The sequence below is a fragment of the Electrona antarctica genome, assembly GCF_951216825.1.
Source record: "Electrona antarctica genome assembly, chromosome: 15".
NCBI lineage: Eukaryota > Metazoa > Chordata > Actinopteri > Myctophiformes > Myctophidae > Electrona > Electrona antarctica.
The window spans coordinates 30,229,385-30,254,388 of NC_136796.1; the positions used below are offsets into that span (position 1 = coordinate 30,229,385).

At 43.3% G+C, this 25,004-nt stretch overlaps 1 protein-coding gene across 1 annotated transcript in view; it reads left to right on the forward strand.

Moving 5' to 3' along the window:
- Positions 1 to 25,004, forward strand: part of adgrb2 (adhesion G protein-coupled receptor B2) — a 538,535-nt gene that overhangs the window by 493,492 nt on the left and 20,039 nt on the right. The window contains exons 24-31 of the mRNA XM_079522669.1: positions 1,963 to 2,061; positions 7,094 to 7,193; positions 7,752 to 7,823; positions 12,504 to 12,596; positions 13,764 to 14,078; positions 16,152 to 16,191; positions 19,720 to 19,892; positions 20,985 to 21,695. Of these exons, the coding sequence (XP_079378795.1) occupies positions 1,963 to 2,061; positions 7,094 to 7,193; positions 7,752 to 7,823; positions 12,504 to 12,596; positions 13,764 to 14,078; positions 16,152 to 16,191; positions 19,720 to 19,892; positions 20,985 to 21,695 (1,603 nt within the window). The remainder of the gene's footprint in view (positions 1 to 1,962; positions 2,062 to 7,093; positions 7,194 to 7,751; positions 7,824 to 12,503; positions 12,597 to 13,763; positions 14,079 to 16,151; positions 16,192 to 19,719; positions 19,893 to 20,984; positions 21,696 to 25,004) is intronic.

Sequence of the window (25,004 nt, forward strand, 5' to 3'; positions counted from 1 at the left end):
CAGGGCTGGTTTTAATTACTGTGTGTGCTGCTGGGTAACTTACCCTATATATTAATTAAGATGTAAATGATTGTGTTAATTAATGTGTAAATTGTAATGTATTACATATATGTTATCAGTTAATGTATGTTTTGTATTATTAATCTAAATCTGCATAGTAACTATAGCAACTAAAGCCATAGTGAAGTGAAAAGTAGGCCTAAAGGCTCACGCATACTCCAGTTCTTTAGGTGATAACCTACTCACCGCGGTGGAAAACTACAACATGATGTCACTGAGCCGCAGCGGTGATAAGCGACTCGCAGCTCACTCCAGCACATCCCTCTGTTTCTACCAACCACACACACGTTGGTGGTTAGGGTTATCACCTGAAAACTGGAGTATGTGTCCCGCTTTACAGGTCCATTTGATTCCATGTGTACTGTACACTCTCAGAGTTACAGACCTAATTAGGATCCATGTGGGACCCCCCCACAAGGAACCTTGAGGGGGAGCTTGCTTGTGGACTCCACTTGGAGAACCAATGGAGTAGAGTAGGCCTATGAAAGAAGAAAATGCTCAAAAGTATAAGTAAAGTATGTAAAGTACTGCAGTAGTACATGGTGTTGCTAAGTGGACGGGCTGTCGTTAGCGTAATGTATTTCCTTATGAAGCCATGGGGACGTGGCTGGCACAAAGGCAATGAGCTCTGATTGGATGCTAATGTAGCATAGTCCACGCACGGCCCCATGCATCACTCTCTGCTCCTTCAGCGTGCACGCGCACACAGACACACACACGCACACGACATTGTTCCATTTGACTCCAAGCACCAAGCTGTAAGTAAACAGACAAAAGAATACGCTGTTCTCTACTTACAACCTGATAAGGCTTCTCTGCACACAGAGAAATATCCAGATAGCTTACAGAGCTTCTAAAGAGCTCCCTATTATTCAATCTCACTATCTCACTCTCCCTCTCTCGCTCTCTGTCTCTCTCTCTCTCACACACACACGCACGCACGCACGCACGCACGCACGCACGCACGCACGCACGCACGCACACACGCACCATGCACAAACAATGGACTTTTGTGTATGGCAGCTCATCATTCCCATAATGCTGTCTGTTGCAAGGTTAAACCTGTCTAGTGTATAAGGTCTATAGCTTAACCGTCACAATCCTACCTCTACAAGGATACTGACACGCACATGCACACACTGTGCATCTGCTATTTAAGATTTTTTGTTTTCACTTACAATGACATGCCAAAAAATAGGGATGCCAGGTTGAAGGTGATTAAAAGACACTAACTCCTTAACGTTGCAAATGTCTTGTCTCTCTCTTTGAGTCTCTCTTAGTCTGTATTCTGTTTTCATCGATGCCGCTTTATGAGATCTGCTTTTTAATTTGGCTTTCTTTCTTTTTCTCCCTTTTCTTTTCCCCCCTTTTCTCTCTCTTGTTTGTTTCAATTCTTCTTTATTTCTTTTTTCTGTTTTTTTTCCCAAATGTCCCACCTGTATATTTTCCACATATTTTGTACAACTCTACATCCTTGGCCCTTACCCACCCATATATTTGTATGTGCATGAATGTGTGTGTGTGTGTGTGTGTGTGTGTGTGTGTGTGTGTGTGTGTGTGTGTGCTGTGTGCGTATACATGTGTGTGTGTGTGTGCTGTGTGCGTATACGTGTGTGTGCTGTGTGCGTATACGTGTGTGTGTGTGTGCTGTGTGCGTATACGTGTGTGTGTGTGCTGTGTGCGTATACATGTGTGTGTGTGTGCTGTGTGCGTATACATGTGTGTGCTGTGTGCGTATACATGTGTGTGTGTGCTGTGTGCGTATACGTGTGTGTGTGTGCTGTGTGCGTATACATGTGTGTGTGTGCTGTGTGCGTATACATGTGTGTGCTGTGTGCGTATACATGTGTGTGCGCGCATGTGTGTGTTGTGTGCGCGTGTGTGTACACGTGCGTCCTGAAGTGTCCCAGTGGAGGCGCGTAGCCGGCTGCTCCTGAAATGCTCCAAGTGTGGCGTCATCTCAAGCAGTGCTTTGCCCAGCGCTACTGCTGCCAGCGCCATGTTAGTCCATCTTCATCTCTCTCTCTCTCTCTCTCTCTCTGTCTCTGTCTCTGTCTCTGTCTCTGTCTCTGTCTCTCTCTCTCTCTCTCTGTCTCTCTCTCTCTCTCTCTCTCTCTCTCTCTCTCTCTCTCTCTCTCTCTCTCTCTCTCTCTCTCTCTCTCTCTCTCTCTCTCTCTCTCTCTCTCTCTCTCTCTCTCTCTCTCTCTCTCTCTCTCTCTCGCTTTCCACGTGTCAACGTTGACTGACATGTCTTCTCCACATCAATCTGTCTGTCTTGTTTCGTTTGGTTTGTTATGACAATCTGAGATTTTCAAATTAGAAAGAAAGCAAGTTGCCATATTCCTCCATGCATTCTTATGATTCAATGTTCAGTTTGGCCAATCTTGTTCCCTCATGTATGTATACACCCCAGACCTGGGTTAAATTGTATTTCTTTGAATAATCATTAGCAGCAGAAGGGTTTAATGGATTAGCATTATTATACAATCCTAACCATTTCCGCAGTGTTCTCATTTGTGCCACATTCTCCCAAATGGTCTGTTATAATGAAAGCCCATTTACATTTTACATTTACAATTTTGGCATTTAGTGGAGACAATTACCCAGTGCACCTTGCAACAAGGACATGCTTCCGTGCATAGCTCACCTACATTGGGAAACATCCAACATTAAGGAAAGTCAAGGCCAAATCCGTAGTTCCCAGAATATGTTAATTTGATAATAAAGTACCACGCTATTGGAGTGTGCGAGACGCGAGTATAAGAGATATCATGGTGGAGGTGGTGGGTTTAGGGTGGATGAGAACTTTAACCCATTTTGGGCGGGAACCCCTTTTGGTGTTTTAAACATGTTATAATTTAGCTATTGAAAAATAGCAGATCTACAAGCTCATAGCGCGCCACCGAGTGGCGCGCTACGAGCTTGTAGGTCTGCTATTTTTGAAAAATCGTGAAAATATTTATTTCAGAAAACTGGAGGATTTAGAAGATTTTTTTTTAAATTTCGAGGTCAGGCCTAAATGGGTTAAGAAGGTTTTGTATTTCCTATAATACACCATTTACCATGAAGGTTGTTTGTCATTTAAAATTCAATTTAATATTAGTGACAAATTAATCAATGAGTGCAGAATTATACCCCCCAAATGATACTTTAATATTGACTCAGTGTAGTCAATATTATACTACAGCCACTTAATTTGCACAGCACCAAACATCGTTTTGGTAACTTAAAGGGCAACATTTGCATTTAACTCAGCACATTGATTGACAGCAAATCACAGGTTTCGTGTCAAAGTAGGAGGGTTGTCTAGTTAACTCTGGAATTGAAAATGGATCCTGCCTGTTAGAAGATTCTGTTAGAGTATCACTAATGTCCACAGGCATATTTGTAGATGATCAGAGAATGTATTTCAATAGTTTTCTGTCTTTGATTTTATTTGTGTCTCTTTCCCTCTTGAGACAACTGCACAAGTAATCCTTACTACCATTATATCCATAGATATGAGTTGCTATTCGTTTAGCAGTTTAACATGAATGATGGAAAGGACAAGTAAACATGTGTGAAAAGCAAAAACTTTTAAATTGGAATGCGACGTAGAGATGCAAATTCCGAGGTTTCACAACAACTTCTGCGTGCCTCATAGTGGAATGAGCTGTCTAGGGCTTTCCTATATTCATGATGCCAGCTGTTTAATCTATAAGTCATGCTGCACCATGTGTTTTAGCCTGCCTTGTTTTAGGGCTCCAATGGTTTTACTGACAAGTCATTTGATCCGCTGAATTATGTGATAAAAGGCCTCTCTTCTGTAAACATGTGCCAAAACAAATATTTTTTATTTCGGTATTTAGTTAAATTCAATTCAACATGAATCCCAAGTACAGCTATGTTTTGGATTAGCTTCTGTAGATGTCCTAGAATGTGCATTCATCACTACAGTAGCAAGCATGCTTTCCCCATATTTGCATTCCTGAGGTTCCTCCTCAGTTGCTGTAAAGCAAGGCCAAGTTGCATAGAAATTATGAACACACCTACAACTTGCCAGCTACTGTAAACCAATATTGCCAGCCAAATATATACCCTCCCCCTCCTAAAAAAACAATGATATGTAAAGTGAATCATCACTTCAGACTCCTACCTTGCACAAGTACACTTGAAAATGGAATATTCTGTATAAATTGCACAGCTGTCTTTCCATCAGGTTCATTGAAGTGCCGTTACTGAACTTCACTTCTGTCAGAGTAGATGTCTGGCAGCGTTTAAAACACATATACAGTATCTCCTTTTCCTTAGAATTGTAGGACCTTCATCATTTTATGTTGAGGGGCAGCCAGGTCGTTTGGATGAAAAAAGGCTGGTCCATCATGGGTTACAAGTTGGAAACGTTCCTCGGAACGCTTCCAACCACGTCCCTAGATCGTTAATTTTTTTCTGAATCTCATCATAGGTTTTGCATTTGCTTGTTAAATGCACCACGCCGCATTATGCAACTTCTCTGTTCTCAGTTGTAGTGTCACACAGGGAGGTTATTTTTGAGGGTAATGAGATGAAAATGCTCTCCATGCAGCCACAAGCTCCTATCCGTATCTCTTCATTTTAATCTTTCCTGGGATCACAAGGGGGTTTCTCAGGCATCGGCTCAACTTTCTGCTTCTTCGCATCCACCTTGTGCATAGTAAACGGCACTTTATTTTGTTTAGTAGGTACCATACTACTACCTTCGGTGGAGATGTTGTTCACTGCTGCATTATCACCGTCCACTGTAGGTTCCAGTACAACCTCCATCTCTCCTCCATGCTGTCGGAAAGAAACCACCTAACTCCAAAAGGTTCATTTTTCCGGAAATGAAGAAAACCTTATATTTTGAAAACAAAGCAATACTGCCTCATCAATGTTGGTGTTGTGACTTATATTGTCAATTACTTGCATGAGAGGGGGTGGACAGTTTGAGAGTCCAATGGAGCTAAGTGGCTTTGTCCAAACGTTTTTCAATACTTTCCATTGGTTCAATATTTTCGAAACAACACACAGAGGGTGTTCAATCAGCAAAAAAAAAGAAGAAATCTCAAAAATGGTGGTGGTTTCCTCCCGACAGCAACGATCAGATATGTCGTTGACAGTCACAAAGTCATAAGCCATCAATGTGTGTAACGGCTGTAGCATCGAAGATAACCAGATATAATTCAGGAATATCTCACTTTCAAAAAACTATTTCTTTCAAAATTGCTCGATTCAGTATTTAGATATTTGATAGTCATTTCAGCTGTCCCGCCTCCTTCCAATACAAACCCATTGTAACTTCAACCTTCATTTTATCCATGCTAGATTCATCGATAACACCCGTCCTTTTTTGGTGACTCATACTGCTCTCCTAATACATCAGGTGCCTGTGATTTTTTATTCGTTTTTTCATTTATTTTTGTAAATTTTTATGGAGCCTTCTTCCCCTGCTGCTTCTCATTTTCCAAAATAATTATTAAATCAATGAAAAAAGTAATAAATGAACACGGGCACCTCAGGTATTAGGAGGGCAGTATTACCAGAAAATAGGACTGGTGTTTTCGATGAATCTGGTTAAAATGGAGTTTGAAGTTACAATGGGTTTGTATAGGAAGGGAAGGGGACGGGGCAGCTAAAATGAATCAAGTAGGCCTATCTAAATACTGAATCGAGCAACTTAAAAAAAACCAGTATGTGAACTGACATATTCACATACTGTCAGCCTAAGTAGATGATAAAATGATAGAACTTTATTATACTTTATTATATATCTTTTTTGTAATGTTACCTGTCCTAAATGTTAACTAATATTTTGAGATGTATTCATTTTGTAAGGCTTACATAATGAATACATCTCAAAATAATGGTAACGGGGTGCACGGCCAAAGAAAGCTTGGGAACCGCTGATGTAAGCGATAATGAACAACATTGTTTCCCCTATATTGAATAGATAACAGACTAGGCAGAAGTCTTGCTAAATGCTCACCGGTAAATTGTAAGTGAAGAGGTGACGTTCCCTTATTACTAACAGAACATGTGGCGCTGGGTCTCGCGGCTGCAGTGTATTTCCTTTTAACTTTATTTACCCAGGTGCTTATTTTCAGACACACACTGACGCAAAGAGTGACGTGTGGAGTCTGTGTGTTCAGGTTTCAGTATGCACGGAATTAGCCGCATATATTGAAATAGGCTCCCTAATATCCTCCCACTCCTTCCCCTCTCTCTCCTGTCTCTCTCTCCCTCGTTTTACCTCCGCCACCCTCCCCATCTCTCTCTCTCTCTCTCTCTCTCTCTCTCTCTCTCTCTCTCTCTCTCTCTCTCTCTCTCTCTCTCTCTCTCTCTCTCTCCCATACAAGCTACAGTATGTGATTCATTTATTTACGTTGTTTGTTGGTTGGGAAAGGTTCTTTATACAGGGGAGACCACAATGCAAGACGGGAGTCATAATCGTTATTCTTGTATTCATACATGGCCCTCAGCCATAATGCTTATGAAAGGATGTGCATGCATACTCTATGTCTCCATGTAATTAGACTACACTGTCTATCAGAGTGATGCTCATGCAGCATGAAGCGCACAAAATTGGTGTCTGACTTCAGCATGTGCAGTGCACCACACACACACACACACACACACACACACACACACACACACCTCGAAAGCAGCCCCATATCAGTAATTGCCAGTCTAGCCTCCCTATAGGTCGTGCCTCTGCCTTTCAACTCAAAGTTTGCAGACGTGGCGTGGAACGTATGCCGTATAATTGTGAGCGGGTGTCAAAGTTGCTCGATAGATACTCACGTTATCAGCATAATAGGGATTTCACGTGGACCTGCCTTTGCCTGTCATCCTAAGTGTGCTCACCGCTTAGCTTGTGCGTGAGAGTGTGTGAGAGAGGAATGAAACATGTGTAATCTGGTTTGAGATTGAATCCCCCATTCCTTTCCTTTCCTTCTCTCCCTTACTCCCTCCCTCCATCTTCTCCTTTATCTACCCCTCTTCTATCTCTCTCTCTCTCTCTCTCTTTCTCTCTCAGGGCCTCTCTGTGGAGTTCTTGCGTGGTTCTTCCTCTCTTGGCGTTGACCTGGATGTCAGCAGTGTTGGCCATTACCGACCGACGCTCCACACTTTTCCAGGTGCCACCGCTCTCTCCACCTCACACACACCACCACGTGCACACGTCAGCACAAAAAAACAGACTCTCACAGAACCATTTGGCCATTAAAACAAATGGATTAAATGCTCCATACTTACTCCCTATTTTCAACTTTGAGCAGTTTCTCTGCAAACAAAGTTTATTTGTATGCAGTAGCACATTTCAACAACAACAAGGCAATTCAAAGTGCTTTACGCAAAACACTAAGAGCATCGTAAGAGAGTGCAAAAGAGTTATCAAAAAGAGAATAGAAAATAACAAGCTTACATCATGAGACAGATACAAATATGAGAATAAAATGACTGAGATGAATCAATAAACTCAATAAAAGGCGGCAAACAGAAAAGTTTTCAGCTTCGATTGAAAAGTTGAGTCTGGGTTCAGTAAGCCTGAGAAGTCTGGATGGTTACATAATATGGAAATGTGTTTGTGTTGCTTTTTGAACCAACAGTATTTTGAAACCAATTATTTGACAGAAAGGAAGCCCGGAAGGACAAAAATGGCTAACTCAATGTTATCCATTCACTCTCCCCCCAAGGTCCTCTTTGCCGTCTTTGACTCTGTCCAAGGTTTTGTCATCATCACCGTCCATTGCGCCATGCGCCGAGAGGTGAGTCTTAACATGTCTCCCCCCCCCCCCCCCCCCCCCCCCCTCTGCAGCCTTTTCCTGCATATTTCAGGCAAACAACTCAGACCACCCACCAGGGGAAGGTAGCAGGTCACCACTCAACCACAGTGAGTGTGAGCTTTTAAACGGACCACTCGACTGTTGTCATTGACATCTGACGCATGGCCTGACGCAGCGAGGAAGCACTACTACTTGGGTTGTCTGCCTGAACTTGATCTACTCACTCACTTAATTGGTGTCTAAGCGGATTGCCGCGAAGTGTCGTCCAGTCCACACGCATATCCTGCTGTGAGAACGTATAATCCCAGCATGAGATGAACTTGATGGCCCGTCCTTTCACCAGCAGGTGGCATGAATCCAGTGGTGTAAAGTATATACTTAAGTACAGTTTTTGAGATATTTGTACTTCACTTGAGTATGTCAAATTTTCGCTACATTCAACTTTTACTCCACTACATTTATTTGAAAACTTTAGTTACGTACTTACTTTGATTATTATTATTACAAAACATACATTAAACACTTCAGCCCTATATACATTTTGGCATTTTGACAATAGCCGATCTACAAGCTCAGAATGTGTAGTTATGCGACGCATTGTGAGTTTGTAGATCAGCTATTTTCAAAAGATATAGACATTTGTTCACATTTGAAAAACAGGACATGCAAAAGTACTCATCATGCTGTACAATGAGTACTTTTGCTTTTGGTACATTTTAGTACATTTTGGTGCAGATACTTTTGTACTTTAACTCAAGTACATTTTGAATTCCAGACTGGAAACAGAGTATTTATACTGTATATTGCAGTATTGATATTTTTACTTAAGTAAAGAATGTGAGTAATTTTTCCAACCACTGCATGACAAAATGTCATGCTCACTTCCAGGTCATTCTGCAGCCATAGGTCAGAATGGGAAAGGATCAGAAAGGGCAGGGATTACCGACGATGATGATGCTGTCCTGCTTTGACATAATGCAATTTGATTGTCCAGCTGATCTTGGATCATTTTAAAGAGATTACGGTGGCGCCCTATGGAATAAGACCATAAATCTCTATCTAATGCCCCCTGATACTTACTTAGTCGTCTGGTATGGTATGGTATGACCCCTGGGAATGCAGCATTTTATTTTATTGTTGTTGTTATTATTATTATTGTTATTGTTGCTGTTATTATTACAATGATTATTTAGATGGAGTAATAGTGATGAAAGCAGTTATGACATCTCTGATAAATTATACATTTATTGTTCGTACCCAAGTTTTATTTATTAGTCCAGAAATATACAATTGATAGGCTTCTATCGGCTATCATAAGAAAAAAAACTAGCTTTAATGGAACGATGCATGCCCACCCGCGCGCGCGCACACACACACACACACACACACACACACACACACACACACACACACACACACACACACACACACACACACACACACACACAGTTTTCACACTCAGAGAGGGTATGAGTAAAATCTCACTCCCATATGCCACATTTAGAGGTTTTACAGGATCATCCAACTGTAAATGCATCCCTTTTAGCCGGCCCTATGCAGGCCCCCTCCCTGCCTGCATCCTAAAGATTGGTTATGATTACTGGCTGCACTTTATATCGTAAGTGAATTTCTAAATGCTTGGAATGCTTAGCCATGTTAAATCAATATCACAAAGGAGGAGGGATGAACGTAAAGTAAATCCAGGAATTATTTTACTTAATGTATGAAAATCCCCCTGCCATAGACCAAGAGTAATCCCTCGTAGCTTTGGCATAGCAGGCAGAAAAATAGAGAAAAAAAAGAAAGGTGGTGGTGATGGTGTGGGGGGAGGGTACAGAGAGCGAGGAGAAGAGATTGCAGGAAAAAAGAGCAAATAAGAGAGTGAGAGAGAACAGATGAAGACAAACGAGGAGTGACGGTGTAAAATGGGCAAAGGAATACAGGACAAAAGACTAGCCAGTTGCGTACGGTAAACACATCGGAGTTGAGTGTGTGCAGTTAAGTGTGTTTCTGTGTGCCTTCGCTGTATGAAGTGCTTTTATCCCAGAGCATCTGAAGGCGTCGTGGGGAAATGAAAGGACTGTTAGTGGGTGTCACAGGCATACTGCTGAGATCTGTGGAGGAGAGCTAGTGAACGAGCAAGAGAACGAACACGCTCAGCGGTGGACGAGGTATCATGATTTGTTTGCCACGATGGGTAGGAAATAAACGGGAAGGCACGAATGGGGATGGACAGATTGAAGGGATAGTTCACAATTTTTGAACTTGTGTTGTATGAAATACTTGCCATTAATATAGTATAACTGAGTTCTGCTCTGGTTTTGGTGAAAATTAATTTGTTCCGGTTATTTTTTGGGGGGCACTGGGCCCACGCATTAAAAGTAAATTAATCCACAAAACTAGCGTCATTTGTATTGTTCTAAAATATTAGAACAACTTTGACATGGAACTATTTTTTGGGCGTAGTGATATGGACACAAAAAACATAGTTCTGTGTGATAGGGGTCAAAAATTAACGAAAGTCGCACTATATGGTAGAAATAGGTCAACAATACAAATTACGCTAGTTTTGTGAATTAATATACTTTTAATGCGTGGCCCCAGTGCCCCCCACAAAATGACCGGAACAACTTAATATTAATACAAACACCAGAGCGGAACTCCGCCCACGGGACTCGGGCAATCAATTAATACAGTTGCAAGCGCTATATTAATGGCAAGTATTTCATACAGCTTAAGTTCAAACATTCTGAACTATCCATAGTTCTATACCAGGAGGGAGGAGTAGAGAGAGATGGACCAGGCAGAGAGACACATTATGGGCACAGGATGGGACTTGTGATTAATGTAGAGAGAGATGGACCAGGCAGAGAGACACATTATGGGCACAGGATGGGACTTGTGATTAATGTAGAGAGAGATGGACCAGGCAGAGAGACTATGGGCCCAGGATGGGACTTGTGATTAATGTAGAGAGAGATGGACCAGGCAGAGAGACTATGGGCACAGGATGGGACTTGTGATTAATGTAGAGAGAGATGGACCAGGCAGAGAGACTATGGGCACAGGATGGGACTTGTGATTAATGTAGAGAGAGATGGACCAGGCAGAGAGACTATGGGCACAGGATGGACTTGTGATTAATGTAGAGAGATGGACCAGTCAGAGAGACTATGGGCACAGGATGGGACTTGTGATTAATGTAGAGAGAGATGGACCAGGCAGAGAGACTATGGGCCCAGGATGGGACTTGTGATTAATGTAGAGAGACGGAGAGATGCCGAGCTTTTACCTTTTTTTTATTTTTCTCTACACGTATGCTGTACATCTCTGCATGATTGCATAAATGTCTGGAGCAGTGTGATTGGAGAGAGAAGAGGATGTTGATGAGAGAAGTAGCTGCGTCGGGTACCATCACTCTACAGACACAAGCACACACAAGCACGCACGCATGCACGCACACACACACACACACACTCTCTCTCTACACACAGACACAAAAACACAGAATACACTACAAGTACAGGTTTGCACAGAGGGAGAGTGGTGCGCAAGGAAACAAATGGAAGCTAGGATACACCATAGCATGCAGTATTAATTGGACATGGTGGCTACAGTGTAGTACAACAGTGCATCAACTAGACTAGAGAGTTGATGCATTGTTGTACTATACTGTACAACAATGCGTCTTTCTGTCTGCCTGTCTGTCTGTCTGTCTGTCTGTCTGTCTGTCTGTCTGTCTGTCTGTCTGTCTGTCTGTCTGTCTGTCTGTCTGTCTGTCTCTGTGTGTCTGTCTCTGTGTGTCTGTCTGTCTGTCTGTCTCTGTGTGTCTGTCTCTGTGTGTCTGTGTGTCTGTCTGTCTGTCTGTCTGTCTGTCTGTCTGTCTGTCTGTCTGTCTGTCTGTCTGTCTGTCTGTCTGTCTCTCTTTATGTCTCCCTCTCTTTCTCTCTCTCTCTTTCTCTCTCTTTCACACACACACACACACACACACACACACACACACACACACACACACACACACACACACACACACTGTACACAGATTACGAGGCCACCCGCTGAGAGTGAAGATGACTGTCTGTCTTCTATTCTTGTGCGGCTTTCTTGCGCGAATGCTCCGACTGACTCATCTTATGAGATTTGACAGTAGGCACTTTGAGAAACCACCCAGCTCAGCAGCAAGCAATAAAGATATCCGTCATACGGAGCATAATAGTGGAAACACACCAAGTTGGCTGTGTGAAATAGTCCACGCAGAGATCCATCAGATGGGTGCGATAGAGCTGTGTCACAGCCAATCTGGTGAAAGGGTTTCTTGTATGAGGGACCCGTATGCCTGACACTCTTTCTCTGCTTTCTCTTTTCTCTTCACACAGGTTGCCAGTTTCACAGTCTTTACGACTTTACCACTCGCAGAAAATGTGTTTTAGTTTGTGGAGTTTGGTTACCTGTAAACGTTGTTCCGGTTTTCAGCGACCACACTCAAAAATTGCCAAGACATCAGCTGTCTGCATTCCTTCCCTCTCTATCGAACTGTGGCCTGCAAGTGAAGACTTTTAAACCGTCTTCAAACCTTTCCATTAATCTCTTACCCTCTCTCCCCTCTCCCCACTTCCCTTTATATTCATCCTCTTGCTGCCCGTGTCCCCGTCCCCCTCCCAGGTGCAGGACGCAGTGCGATGTCGAATGGGTGGGTGCAAAGATGACAGCGAGAACTCGCCGGACTCCTGCAAGAATGGACAGGTGCAGATCATGGTGAATAGCGTTCCATTTCATTATCCCATGAGCAACCCCTACCAACTAACAGCGACCAGGGGCGGATTTCCCCCCCCAAACTTCAGCCCTCATGACAAGAATCGCAATCCTTGTGATTCCTTATCTCCTAAACTGCTCTGGCTTTGTAAAATTCCTTTAATTTAATTATTGTTCATTCAAGCAGGCCACATTTTCCATGTCATTTCCCATGCCTGTCTTTGTACCTCCTGGTGTGACATTAACTTTCCAACTCCCCATAAATGGTTGACACTGGGCAATGACATAGTACTATAGTAGTTCAGATAATAGTTCAGAATACAAGCGATATATCAAGTTCCAAAAACAAAACTTTGACAACACGGTTGGCTGCGCTTCCTGCAGGCCCTAAAGTGTGTGAATTATGATGGGTAAAGGAACAAAGCTTTTATGTTAGCTGAGATTCTGTGCATTATCAGCAAAGCAGACAATGCAGCAGCACTTTTGTTTACCCTAAGCGGTTCTCATCTTTATTCAAAGCGTGTGCGCCCACGTAAGGTTATTTTGTTCCAAAACGCGGTTAATAGCGTGATAAATCATAGAGACTTGAACTGCCGTGCCAATGTCACCACGGTCACACTGCTGCGGTGAAAGCGCCAGTTACTGCAACTCCCATCTCTCGATTCACTTTATTCTTCCAATAGACTCATTTACAGTAATGGCTATGGGCTACCCAATGCACCACTGAGGTTAAGGAGATTTAACATTGGAGCAATCGATCTGTGAGGGAAATTGTGAGGACACCATCTTTTTATTATTTTTATTATTACTTTTTCATTTTTTCACGGTTCATTTTGGTACTCAGCGGGAGAGCAAATCTAAGCCCACTTATTGAAAATTTGATATTTGTCAGATAAAGCCGGGATATTTATGAGCAATAGATGTTTATAGAACTCAGAGCTCTTCACCTTAATTGCCAAAGAGGTGTGAAAGTCTGGTGCGTAGGCAGATATTTTCAAAAGGTCTTATAAAGATTATGACAAAACAACATGTAACAAACATGACGGATAACAACACGTCTTTGATAACAAGACTTTACAAGCATACTGTCATCTCTTCTATTCTCTCACATCTTCCTTCTCCTGCTTTCTCATATTTCCTTCGTCATCACTTCCGCTCCCATGCCATCAGAAGTGCCAAAACGTGAGCTACTGTGGCCAACAGTACGGCTCCCTACAGCGTTCTGGTGGGTCACCATGCTCCCTGGCTTGCCACCAACAGCCGTGCCTACCCATGTGCCGCCAGTCGCCCTGCCCGCAGGGGAGCCGCCAGGGCTGTTACCTCACTCTGCCCCACAGCAGCCACAGCCACAACCACAGCCTCAGCCACAGCCTCAGCCATGGCTACACTCTCAACCTCGGGCGCAACCATAGCCCATTCCTGAACAATGTCCCCAACCACGCCCACGATCATAGCCACGTCCACAACCACATCAGCAGCCTACCAGTATGTCAGAACTGTGTAGTTGAGCAGATAGCTGTGGTGAATGTCTGTAGAATCCATAGTGGAATAATGAAGGTGCAATCTGTAAAACGATGATCTTGGTCACACAATTGAGACATGAATCACTTCTCATAAATCACCCATTGATTTTAGGGTAGGCCTACCGTAGGTTACATATTGCACCTTTAAAAATACTGTATACTGTAGGTAGAATATATTGTTGGCCGTTTAATGTGGGGCTACAGTACCGAGAGGGAGATTTCTTCCATATCCTTGTTTGTGCGTTTAGGAAAAAAAACAACCTTGTTTACTGTGCTACAGATGAATTTCGTACGTACAGGTTTTTCTCTCTTGAGAGTGTTTTCCCCTTCTCTTTCTGCTTTTCATACCACCTCCCCACTGCTTCCTTTTTCTCAACGACTGGCGTGCCCAAACTGTCAAAAATCCATGGTTTACTATCCAAACAAAGCCTTTTGTAAGTGTATCCCATGGAGGCCAGGAGGAGGCTCGGTCATGACAGAAGAGAGGGCCACACCGGCATAGCAATGAGTGTGGTTAGATTCATGCATACTAGCTTCAATGATGCTTTTTTTAGAGCCTCGAAGTGTAACTTCTGCTCAACACGGTTTAATCCAAACACCCTAATGAACACAGATGATCGTATACAGTTCTGATGAGAGCAAATAAACCGCATTTTTTGCATGAACCGTAAAATTACTTGAGCAGTATGAATTCAGCGAGGGTTCACATAAGGATGCTTCTGTTTGACTCAAGCTGAGTCATCAAAGCCATTGTTTTCTTCATGCCCGATTTCCCCCTGATGACCAATTTTAGTCAAGGGGACTGCAGCGTTTTGCTTCAAATAGCGCAGCAGATAATAGTACTGTTGAATAGGCATTTTGTACCTGGCGCATCTCCACAATACCTGCCATGCCTCTGTTAGACACTGTCGTTGGCTCTACCGAAACAAATTCTGCACCGTCCGAGTTAAAATGTCAGTCACGCATGTCGAGATACTGAAACTGATTCAAAGTATGAAAGCAATCTTTGTTTTTAATTAGAGTTGAACGTATAGGGTCACGTTCCATCCAGCAAAGTCACCGTGGAAGAGGGGAAAACATGTTTCTGGTGTAGAACCTGATCCCCTGAATAAGACCCTGACCAAGTCGTATTTTTCCCCTCCACCATTGTCTATACTCTACTATATCTATGATTGTCTTTTTTACTTAACTTACTTAACCTGCTGAGAAGTAATTTATATAAGATATGATATGATAAACCTTTTTTTATTACTTTTTCTGCCTTCATTGATTGTCCGCAATGATTAGAGATTGACTAGACGTGGGTAGAGAGAGTCAGGGAGTGACAAGCAGCAAAGGTCCACAGGGCTCGGGAATTGAACCCAGGACTACACGCCATATATCTGGGTATTGAGGCCCCACGTTAAACCTTTATTGACCACCAGTAGCGGCAACATCTGTAAGAATGAAACACGTAAGAGGAAGAATAAGACAATTGTAATACGAAATAAAGATAAATACTGAGCTGCTGGCCCTAGATACAATATCTGCACTAGATCTTTGAATGAGTAAATGACTGAACCTATGTTCCTTATTGTACAATAAATGTACAGTAAACATGTGAATTAAGCATTCTATGTCATCTACAGTGAATATATTAATGAATATGCATGTGGATATGTACAGAGTACAAACTAGCCCTGGTATGTGGTATGTGTACAGACTATCAACAAAGAATATAAGAATGAACGTGTGCACAGCGAGTGTGAGAACAAATTAACATAATGGAAACCGATTATATGGAAATGGATAACATTCCTGACTAAAGGACAAATCAGATCATCAGGGTCATTGGCTGTGTTACTGTACAGTATATTTATAAGGGCATAGATCTTATTAGTCTCCTGGCCTCTATACTGCTGCTAATCTGCCACTGCAGTGACTTTTATCAGACCAGTCACGCGAGCAGGCTTGATCGCGCGTGCACACACGTAACACAAACAAGAGTTCACACTTACTCATTGGCCTTTCCATTTCTTTCTATCTCTATTCTCAGACGGACTTTGAGAAGGATGTGGATTTGGCATGTCAGACGGGTAAGTCTCTCTCTCAATCTCTCTCTCTCTCTCTCTCGCTCTCTCTCTCTCTCTCTCCACCCCTCTCTTGCTTTCTCTTTCCTTTCATCTATGCTCGTATCCATTTAAACATGGGATTAGAGTAGCAGAGAGGAAGCCGTGAGCTGTAACACTGCTCTGCTGCTGTGCATGTCAATGTGATGGCTGGACCTATATTATACTACCCCAGTCAGTCACACGGAATCTGCCCAATCAAAAGAGTATTCGGATGGCATGAGTTTGGATGAGGCTGATTCAGCGTATTATCTGTGTGTGTGCGTGTGAGCGCGTGTCCGTGTACATGCATGCAGTATGTTTTTCTCTGATGGTTATCTTCAGTTCAAGATGTGTTTATGTCAAATTAACACAGAGCCACTCTTTCCCTCCACCCTTGCAGAGAGAGGACACCCATGTAAGTTTGTAAACTCGTATAACTCCTTGCTCAATGGCATCCTGTTGGCCTGTTGGATACAGATGTGAGGGGATAGGATGGGTTGAGCTGAATGCGTCACGCGCCTATCCAGTCCTTTCAGATCAGTTATAGCGCCAACAGAGTAGGGAAGGTGCTATATACTGTAGGTGTTGTGTTGTGTTTAGTGACGGCCATTCCACGTAGTAGCAACCGCAACCTCTGCCCTAAAGGTGCTGTAAGTCATGTATTTTTGATTTTATTTTTCAAGTTAAAGCTCTATCTATATTCTGGTCACCCGTTCTCAAGCACTTTAATAAACTGAAAATGCATGTTCAGGTTTTGCCAATTTGATCTGATCGGGAGAGAAAACCCTCCACTTTTTTAATATCCGATTCTGTCTGCTATTTTTGCAGACAGGTTACACGTATCCTGTAACCTGTATGAGTTATCTCTCCTGATTGGATGAAACGACCTGAACATATTATTTTCTCTAAGAGCTGAAGAGACGGTGCATTGAACTAGCACTCTCTAGCTGATTATTATCTGAATATAGAGCTATTATCACTTATTTGACCAAATACATATTATCACTTACTCCACCTTTACGCTTGATTTGTACCTCATTATAATGGTGTGTTGCTCGCCGAAAATAACCGGTCTACAAGCTCACGTCTTGCATCTGCTATGTTCGGCAAGCGACAACGTTGTAAGAGTATGAATTAAGCATTAGTGCCCAGTGCTCGGTCCCAATTACTGGCCAAGTGTGTACATTGACGAATCGACTTGTTTTGCATGAATACAGAAGTACGTGGCTGGCTTTAGAATGGAATTGGGATTTTGGGCAGATTAAGTGAAGCCTTTTCACTCCAATCACAGTGGATGACAGAGCATGATTTCCAGCATGAACTTATTGAAAGTTTGGTTGTTGATGGCAGATTTATGTAGCTGTTATACAGTAGAGTGTCAGCAGCATGTCAACTTCAAGTAGCTTTTTTTGTTTTGTTTTTTAGTTTTTTAACGAGGCTTAAAGGAGAATTTCGGAAAGCCCTTTTCCTACTCTAACCTGATCCTACAATCAGTGGTAGAGGTAAAAAAAAAAAAGAAAGAAAAAAAGCCCTACAGCCACCGATATTGTCCCTTATCATTTGACCCATTTAGGCCTGACCTCAAAATATTAAAAAATCCTTCTAAATCATCCAGTTTTCTGAAATAAATATTTTCACGATTTTTCAAAAATTGCAGACCTACAAAGCTCGTAGCGCGCCACTCGGTGGCGCGCTATGAGCTTGTAGATCTGCTATTTTTCAATAGCTAAATTATAATGTTTAAAACACCAAAAGGGGTTCCCGCCCAAAATGGGTTAACTGTCCTTTTGCGCAGATTACGCAAACCTCAGCAAAAAGAAAAGGACAATATCGATGGCCTCCAACTGTATGTCTAGCGTGCCACAGCTCCGAGCATGGAAGTGGTGTTCATCGGCAGTTCGCCTTTTACGGTAGCCCATTTGGGACAAAACTCTGTGGAGAGCATTCTGACATTATGAAAGACAGATGTGTATATAAAGAAAAAAAGAATTGTCGAGCGATCAAAATAAGCGATTTAGCGATAAATCAGTCGGAGCTGTGGTGCGCTCGGATGTAATCTTTCACATGTACCACTCGTTGTCGGATACAATAACGTCAGATTAAGGTAAGAAAACACTTAATCCTGAATTCTCCTTTAAGAACCACGCATGGAAGCTTGAAGGAGTAGTTAGTTTCATGGTGTGATTCATTGTGACGTCAAGGCACACGCACGCACGCACGCACGCACGCACGCACGCACGCACGCACGCACGCACGCACGCACGCACGCACGCACGCACGCACGCACGCACGCACGCACGCACACACACACACACACACACACACACACACACACACACACACACACAGTATGGTACTGGCATGCTAGCACACAGCGATGATACTGCACTGCATGAGCTCACAGGGCAGGGAAATAATGTGTTTTGATGGTGACCAAGCTGTGAAGTGGACTTCAAGGTATTCGGGTGTCTTTCATGTGAAGCATGGTGCCCGTGACACTGTCCCCTTTTCTCCGAGCTAATAAAAACCCTGGCTCAGCAGCATATTCTGAGATGGAGAGAGACTTTGGGTCACAGTGTCGGGGATAAAACTCATCTCAGACTGCATAAATCATCTAAGCCCAAGATGAGAAATGGAAACTTAAGGTGCAACCTGTGTTATTCTGCGGTGGTGCCACTACCACATCAACCACAGCTCACAGTTAGGTCTTGATCGAAGCCCCGTGGGTGACTTCGTAGCAGTGCATGCCCCGGTCCGGTGCATCTCTGCAACCCAATCAATGAGATATATTGCATTTATTCATGGGTTATGTTGACTGTACTGGCTCCACAGATGTTCGTCTTTATTTTAAGGGAACTCACTTTGCTTTTATGACTACATTTCTCTCTCTCTCTCTATTCCTTACCCATATTTTTCCGTTTGGTTGTCTTCCTTTTGGCATTATAATTTTATGCCCTGTCAAATTCTTCCTATATGCATTAATCATGAATTATTCTTTTTTATTATGTTAATCATCTCTGCTTAATATGCTGGCTTCTGTCTCTTGATGCTTCCTGTACCTTGCATGACTATTCTTTTCACACCGTTTTTGTCGTCCTCCATAACCATCTGTCTCCCTGCTATCCCCATCTCATCTCTTCCATATTTCTTCTTTCCTACTTCTCTCTCTCCCCCCGAGCCGGTTTCTGTTTTCTCATGACCTTTCTATTATGCTTTAACATCCTTTCTTTATCCTCACTCATTAACTTCCCCCTTTGCTTCTGCCCTCACTAATGGCCCTATCTCCCAAAACTTTACCTCACTCCTACGTGCGTCATACCTCCTCCCTGCGCTCGCGCTCTCTATCTCCCTCTCTCTCTCTCTCTCTCTCTCTCTCTCTCTCTCTCTCTCTCTCTCTCTCTCTCTCTCTCTCTCTCTCTCTCTCTCTATCTCCCTCTCTCTCTCTCTCTCTCTCTCTCTTTCTCTCTCTGTCTCTCCCCTCCCCACCGATCCCCACCCCCACCCCACTTCCAGTTATTTTCAAGGAGGTCAACACCTGCAATCCAGCAACCATCACCGGCACCCTGTCCCGCATCTCCCTTGACGATGAGGACGACCTCAAGTTGGCCGCCCACCAGGAGGCGTTAGTGGGAGTCAACTTTAGCGCCCTCCCTGGGAATATCCCCCCTCCCAACCTTATTGTACAGGTATAGTGGTTTGAGATAACTTGCATGAAGTTAACTTAAGATCAGTTGTTTTTGTTGGAGCATCAGTCAGTCTCAGAATAAAAACAAAATACATATTGTCACTCTGTAGATAGATAGATAGACAGATCGATAGATAGATAGATGGATAGATAGATACATAGATAGATACATAGATAGATACATAGATACCTTTATAGATAGACCTTTATTATTCTGCAGGGGAATTTCAGGATTTACAAAGTAAGGAAAGTACTGTCGGATACTGATACTTAGGTAGCCTACAGTAGGAGTGTACAATAGGTTGAATTGTACAGTAATTGGTAACCTGCCATCTGTACAATTCAACCTACTGTACTACTACTACTGTACACTAGATATTGTAGGTTAGGTTGGTATAGTAAGTGTGTACAGTAGGATCTATGTGTATGCGCTATCATGGCACAAATCTGTTTTTGCCAATTCAGAACACATTGCAGGACGCCTTGAGAGGATTACCTTTCAGACATATCTAATGTATTGCAGCAGGTTATTTGTAAAGCAGAGATAGGAGACTCATGGGTAGAGATAGATAGCTCTGGTGGGATTTGATGCAAGCTCTAGAGAAGCAACAGCGATTGGGCATTGGGCCAGCTTAGACGGCTTAACTGGCAGTGTTTAACTCTCCTACTCATCTGAAATAAACTCGAGGTGTACATCCAGCACATGCCGACGCTTTGAGTTTGTATTTTTGAGCGGTTCACACCGTCTCTAATGAACACGTGTGTGTGTGTGTGTGTGTGTGTGTGTGTGTGTGTGTGTGTGTGTGTGTGTGTGTGTGTGTGTGTGTGTGTGTGTGTGTGTGTGTGTGTGTGTGTGTGTGTGTGTGTGTGTGTGTGTGTGTGTGTGTGTGTGTGTGTGTGTGTGTGTGTGTCGAATACGACCTATTGACCCTTGCAGCTGTTTTGAGCGGTCACACAAACACATACAGGGTCAATGGGACGCACACACACACACCAGGAAGGAGGGGAAATTACAACCCAGTACAGTACATATAACAATAAAAGTATAGTTGCTCAGTTCAAACGGGTGTGATTTTTTTTCTTTCCCCACCAGGTTCCGCCACTGGGAGGCCTCAACGAGCTGAGCGACACGGCGCTGAAGAAGGAGGTGAACCTGGAGCAGCAGAGGCAGCAGCGCGGCGGGGGAGCACCCGTCTACCTGTGCACCGAGAGCGGCCTGGGCTGGGCACGGCCGCACAACCCCTCCGCCTCCAACTCGTCCCAGGACGGGAGCACGGGGAGCGGCGGCGCGGGAGGCGAAGGGGACTACATGGTCTTACCTCGTAGGACGGTCAGCCTCAAGCCCCCGACGCCCACCTCCCACTCGGGGGGATGCCTGGGACTGGGACTCGGGGGCGAGGACAAGCCCCTCAACATCGCGGTGGACGACCCGCCCTTTCCGCCGCCGCCCTCCCCCCTGACGCTGCACCCGGCCGAGAGCGAGGCCTACCCGGCCGACTTTGTGCCGCCCGGCGGCGTGGGCGACCTCAACCTCGCCATGAACCTCAACCGCTCGTACGGGACCATCAAAGCCGTGCCCCACGGGCACGGCCACATGATGGGGGGGCAGGGCGGCCTCGTGCACACTCACGCCGGCCACATGCACGCCCACGGACACTCGTTGCAGCTGAAGCCCGGCCAGAGGCCGTCGATGCGGCAGATTCTGACGGGCGGAAGCACGGTGGAAAGGACCAGGACCCTGCCGCGCAACCTGGGCAGCACCACCACCAACGCCAACACCAGCCTCTCAGCAGGATCCCTGGAGGTGGGTATCGGGACACGGAGGCATGGATGGAGGCACGAGGCTTCCATTTTCGGTGGTCCTGTGTATCTCAGTCTAAGCGATGTGTGCAGGGGTGAACATGTTAGTTTGATTATTTATCACAGTCATGGTTTAGCACAGCAGTTGTATATAAAGAATAAAAGTTAACATTTGACCGAAAAGGAATGGTCTTGAAGCCAAACCTTATTATGCCCATTTAAATTAGTTGTTACATAGAAATACTGTCTGGTATCGGTTGAGAAGAAAAACAATTTTAGTCTAATTTTATTCAAATGTATTTTACAATATTGATTTGTAATATAAAATAATTACAGTGACCTTGGATGCTAGATGTGTTAAATGATAATAGAAGCTATTAGTCAAGCTTGCTAATTTCTCCGAAACCAAGTCTAATCAAACATGGCAGTTGCGGGCCTTGCCCTCCAAATCCGAGTAGCATTATGTTAGAAAAACAAAAAACAAACAAATTAGCCAATGCTGTGCATGTGCTTACCTTGCAAACACGACATAGCCATACATTGCATGCTAATGATGGTTTGGAAGGGCATAGTGCTGAAGTTAATCTGACATTAATGTCTGGTTTGCATTGTGTTTTAATTCCTCTGCATAGTTATACATCAGCAAAATGAAGAGAGTTGATGGAGGGCAGTTGACGCAGGGAAGGGGAGAACGGGAACAATAGGAGTAAACTACAGTTGGAGGCCATCGATATTGTCCTTTTCTTTTTGCTGAGGTTTGCGTGATCTGCGCAAAAGGACAGTTAACCCATTTTGGGCGGGAACCCCTTTTGGTGTTTTAAACATTATGTTATAATTTAGCTATTGAAAAATAGCAGATCTACAAGCTCATAGCGCGCCACCGAGTGGCGCGCTACGAGCTTGTAGGTCTGCTATTTTTGAAAAATCGTGAAAATATGTATTTCAGAAAACTGGAGGATTTAGAAGGATTTTTTTTTAATTTTGAGGTCAGGCCTAAATGGGTCAAATGATAAGGGACAATATCGGTGGCACCCAACTGTATACATCAGCAAAATGAAGAGAGGTAATGGAAGGGAGAGTTGATGGAGGGCAGTTGACGCAGGGAAGGGGAGAAGGGATAGAACGGGAACAATAGGAGTAAACTAGCTGGAATGGCTGTGAGACGAACTGTAGAGTCTGTTGGCACTGCCCACACAAACACACAGACAATAAACATCAGCCTTCAAGCAGGTTTAAACACTGCTGCGGCAAAAGCATGCCGTTGTTTGCCTCAGAACAAAATAATGTGACATAATGGAAACAATGGCGATGGGACGCGCCAGCGATGTTATTCTCAGCTAAGTGGTACTTAGTGGTTGTGTTTCACTGAGACAATGATTTGGGAAATGATAGTTATTTTCACAGTGATACGTATCTGCAGGTCAGATTACTCTTGAGTGTGCACATGCATGAGGCTGTGTGTGCGTGTGTGTGTGTGTGTGCGTGCGCATGCGCGTGTGTGTGTGTGTGTGTAATGGGCGCTTTCGCTCGCGCATCACCCCCAAGCTCTATAAGGTGGCACAACAGATGGACTGATATGTACAAGATCAGAGGAAATACCCCCTGGCAAATGTTTTTAACCCACCTTAATTACACATACTCCCTCTAACATACACGCCTTGCATACACACAACCATGCACAATGTTGCACATTGCACTGGGACATTCACAGAGCATGCACACAGACACACACACACAGATGCTGCCTGCATGTGGATTTCCCCCCCCCCCAAATGGCCTCTTGCTGACTCACAAAGTTGATTAAAATTAAGGAAATGAGAATGACACTTCCACACAGAAAAGTGCAGATGTTTCATTTAGGGCTGAGGACATTGAGGACAAGTCATTAAAATGTCTGGATCATAAAATCTACAAGTACACCGTGAATATCAAAAGCGTCCCCGGTGGAACCCTGTTGTGTATACTTAACCAAGCCCTGCAATTTAGCTCTAAATGTGCTTGATTTCCATGTGCTTGCAGCTTGACAAAATAATCATACCTCTGAGAAAGATATCGTCGCTTTTAGGTGTATGAGACTTGTATGTCCAAAAACGTGTTTATCTGTGTTCAGTATCAAATACAGCATTAATTTATATATTTTTTTTTAATGTTTCTGCCGACAGCAACATTATGCTTGATTTGGAAGTGCTGTCAAAGCAGGGAGAGTTGTTCTGCTATTAATAATGGGATAATAACCAGGCATAATGAAGGGAAGGAAGGAACCGTAAAGACAGATAATTTCAATAAGTATTTCACAACGTTTCACATTGTTTCATACCTTGAATAGAGAAGAGGTCCCTACACTTTCCATGCCAAGAACGTAGAAGGGCCCCAAACAGCCATAGCCTCAGGCTCCGGCCCCTTATTGCGAAATTACTTTAAAACGAAAAAGAAAATAGTGAAGATGAAGAATAGCCAATCTACAAGCTCACATTGCATACATTGTGGTCTTGGAGATATTTGAAGATTTGTTGTAGGCCATTGCTTTAGACCAGTAAACTTAATGTTACTACATTTTTACCTTATAAAATGTGTATGTGACTGCGGTCGTGACAAGTGTCGTGAGCGCCCTCCACATGTAATACATTACTATGCATGAATATTTCATGTGTGTACCACATAGGATTTTTTCCTTTCTCAGGTAAGGCTTCACTGTGGTAAGAAGAATGTAATGACTTGCAGGTTTTAGGCAGAGTTAGACAAGACAATAAATTAACTAAGACAGCTTCACATCAACACCTGAAGTAAAATAAAACATTCATTTTTAGCTTTTAAAACCTGAACTGCTGTCACATCGCATCAACAGATACATGTGTTTGGACTATGTACTGTACAAAGCGTTTAACAAACTCTGAAGAGAGCAGCAGTCTCACAATATTTTCATTGAAGATGGCGGCTTCTTTATTGTTATGTCCTATTTTAGTATAAGAGAGTATACCGTTTTGGATACTTGACATTGCAGCAGTAAGAACCACTGGCGAAATGTAAAATTGTATCTACATTTGCAATTAGAAGAACCTCAAACTAAAATGTTATTTATAAAGCACTTTTAAAATGACCGTGGTCGACCAAAATGCTGTAAGTCAAAATCAAACGGGAAAACGAGAAGATTAATGAAACTCTAAAAGACACTCAAACAATCAAAAACATTGCCCAAGTGAAATACAGGAAGGAAGTGTTAGATGAACCAGTAGCAGTAAAAAACAGGATGCCACAGTGAAATCAAATACAATGATACAATGTCCAATATTTTACAAAATAGAAAGCATTAAAA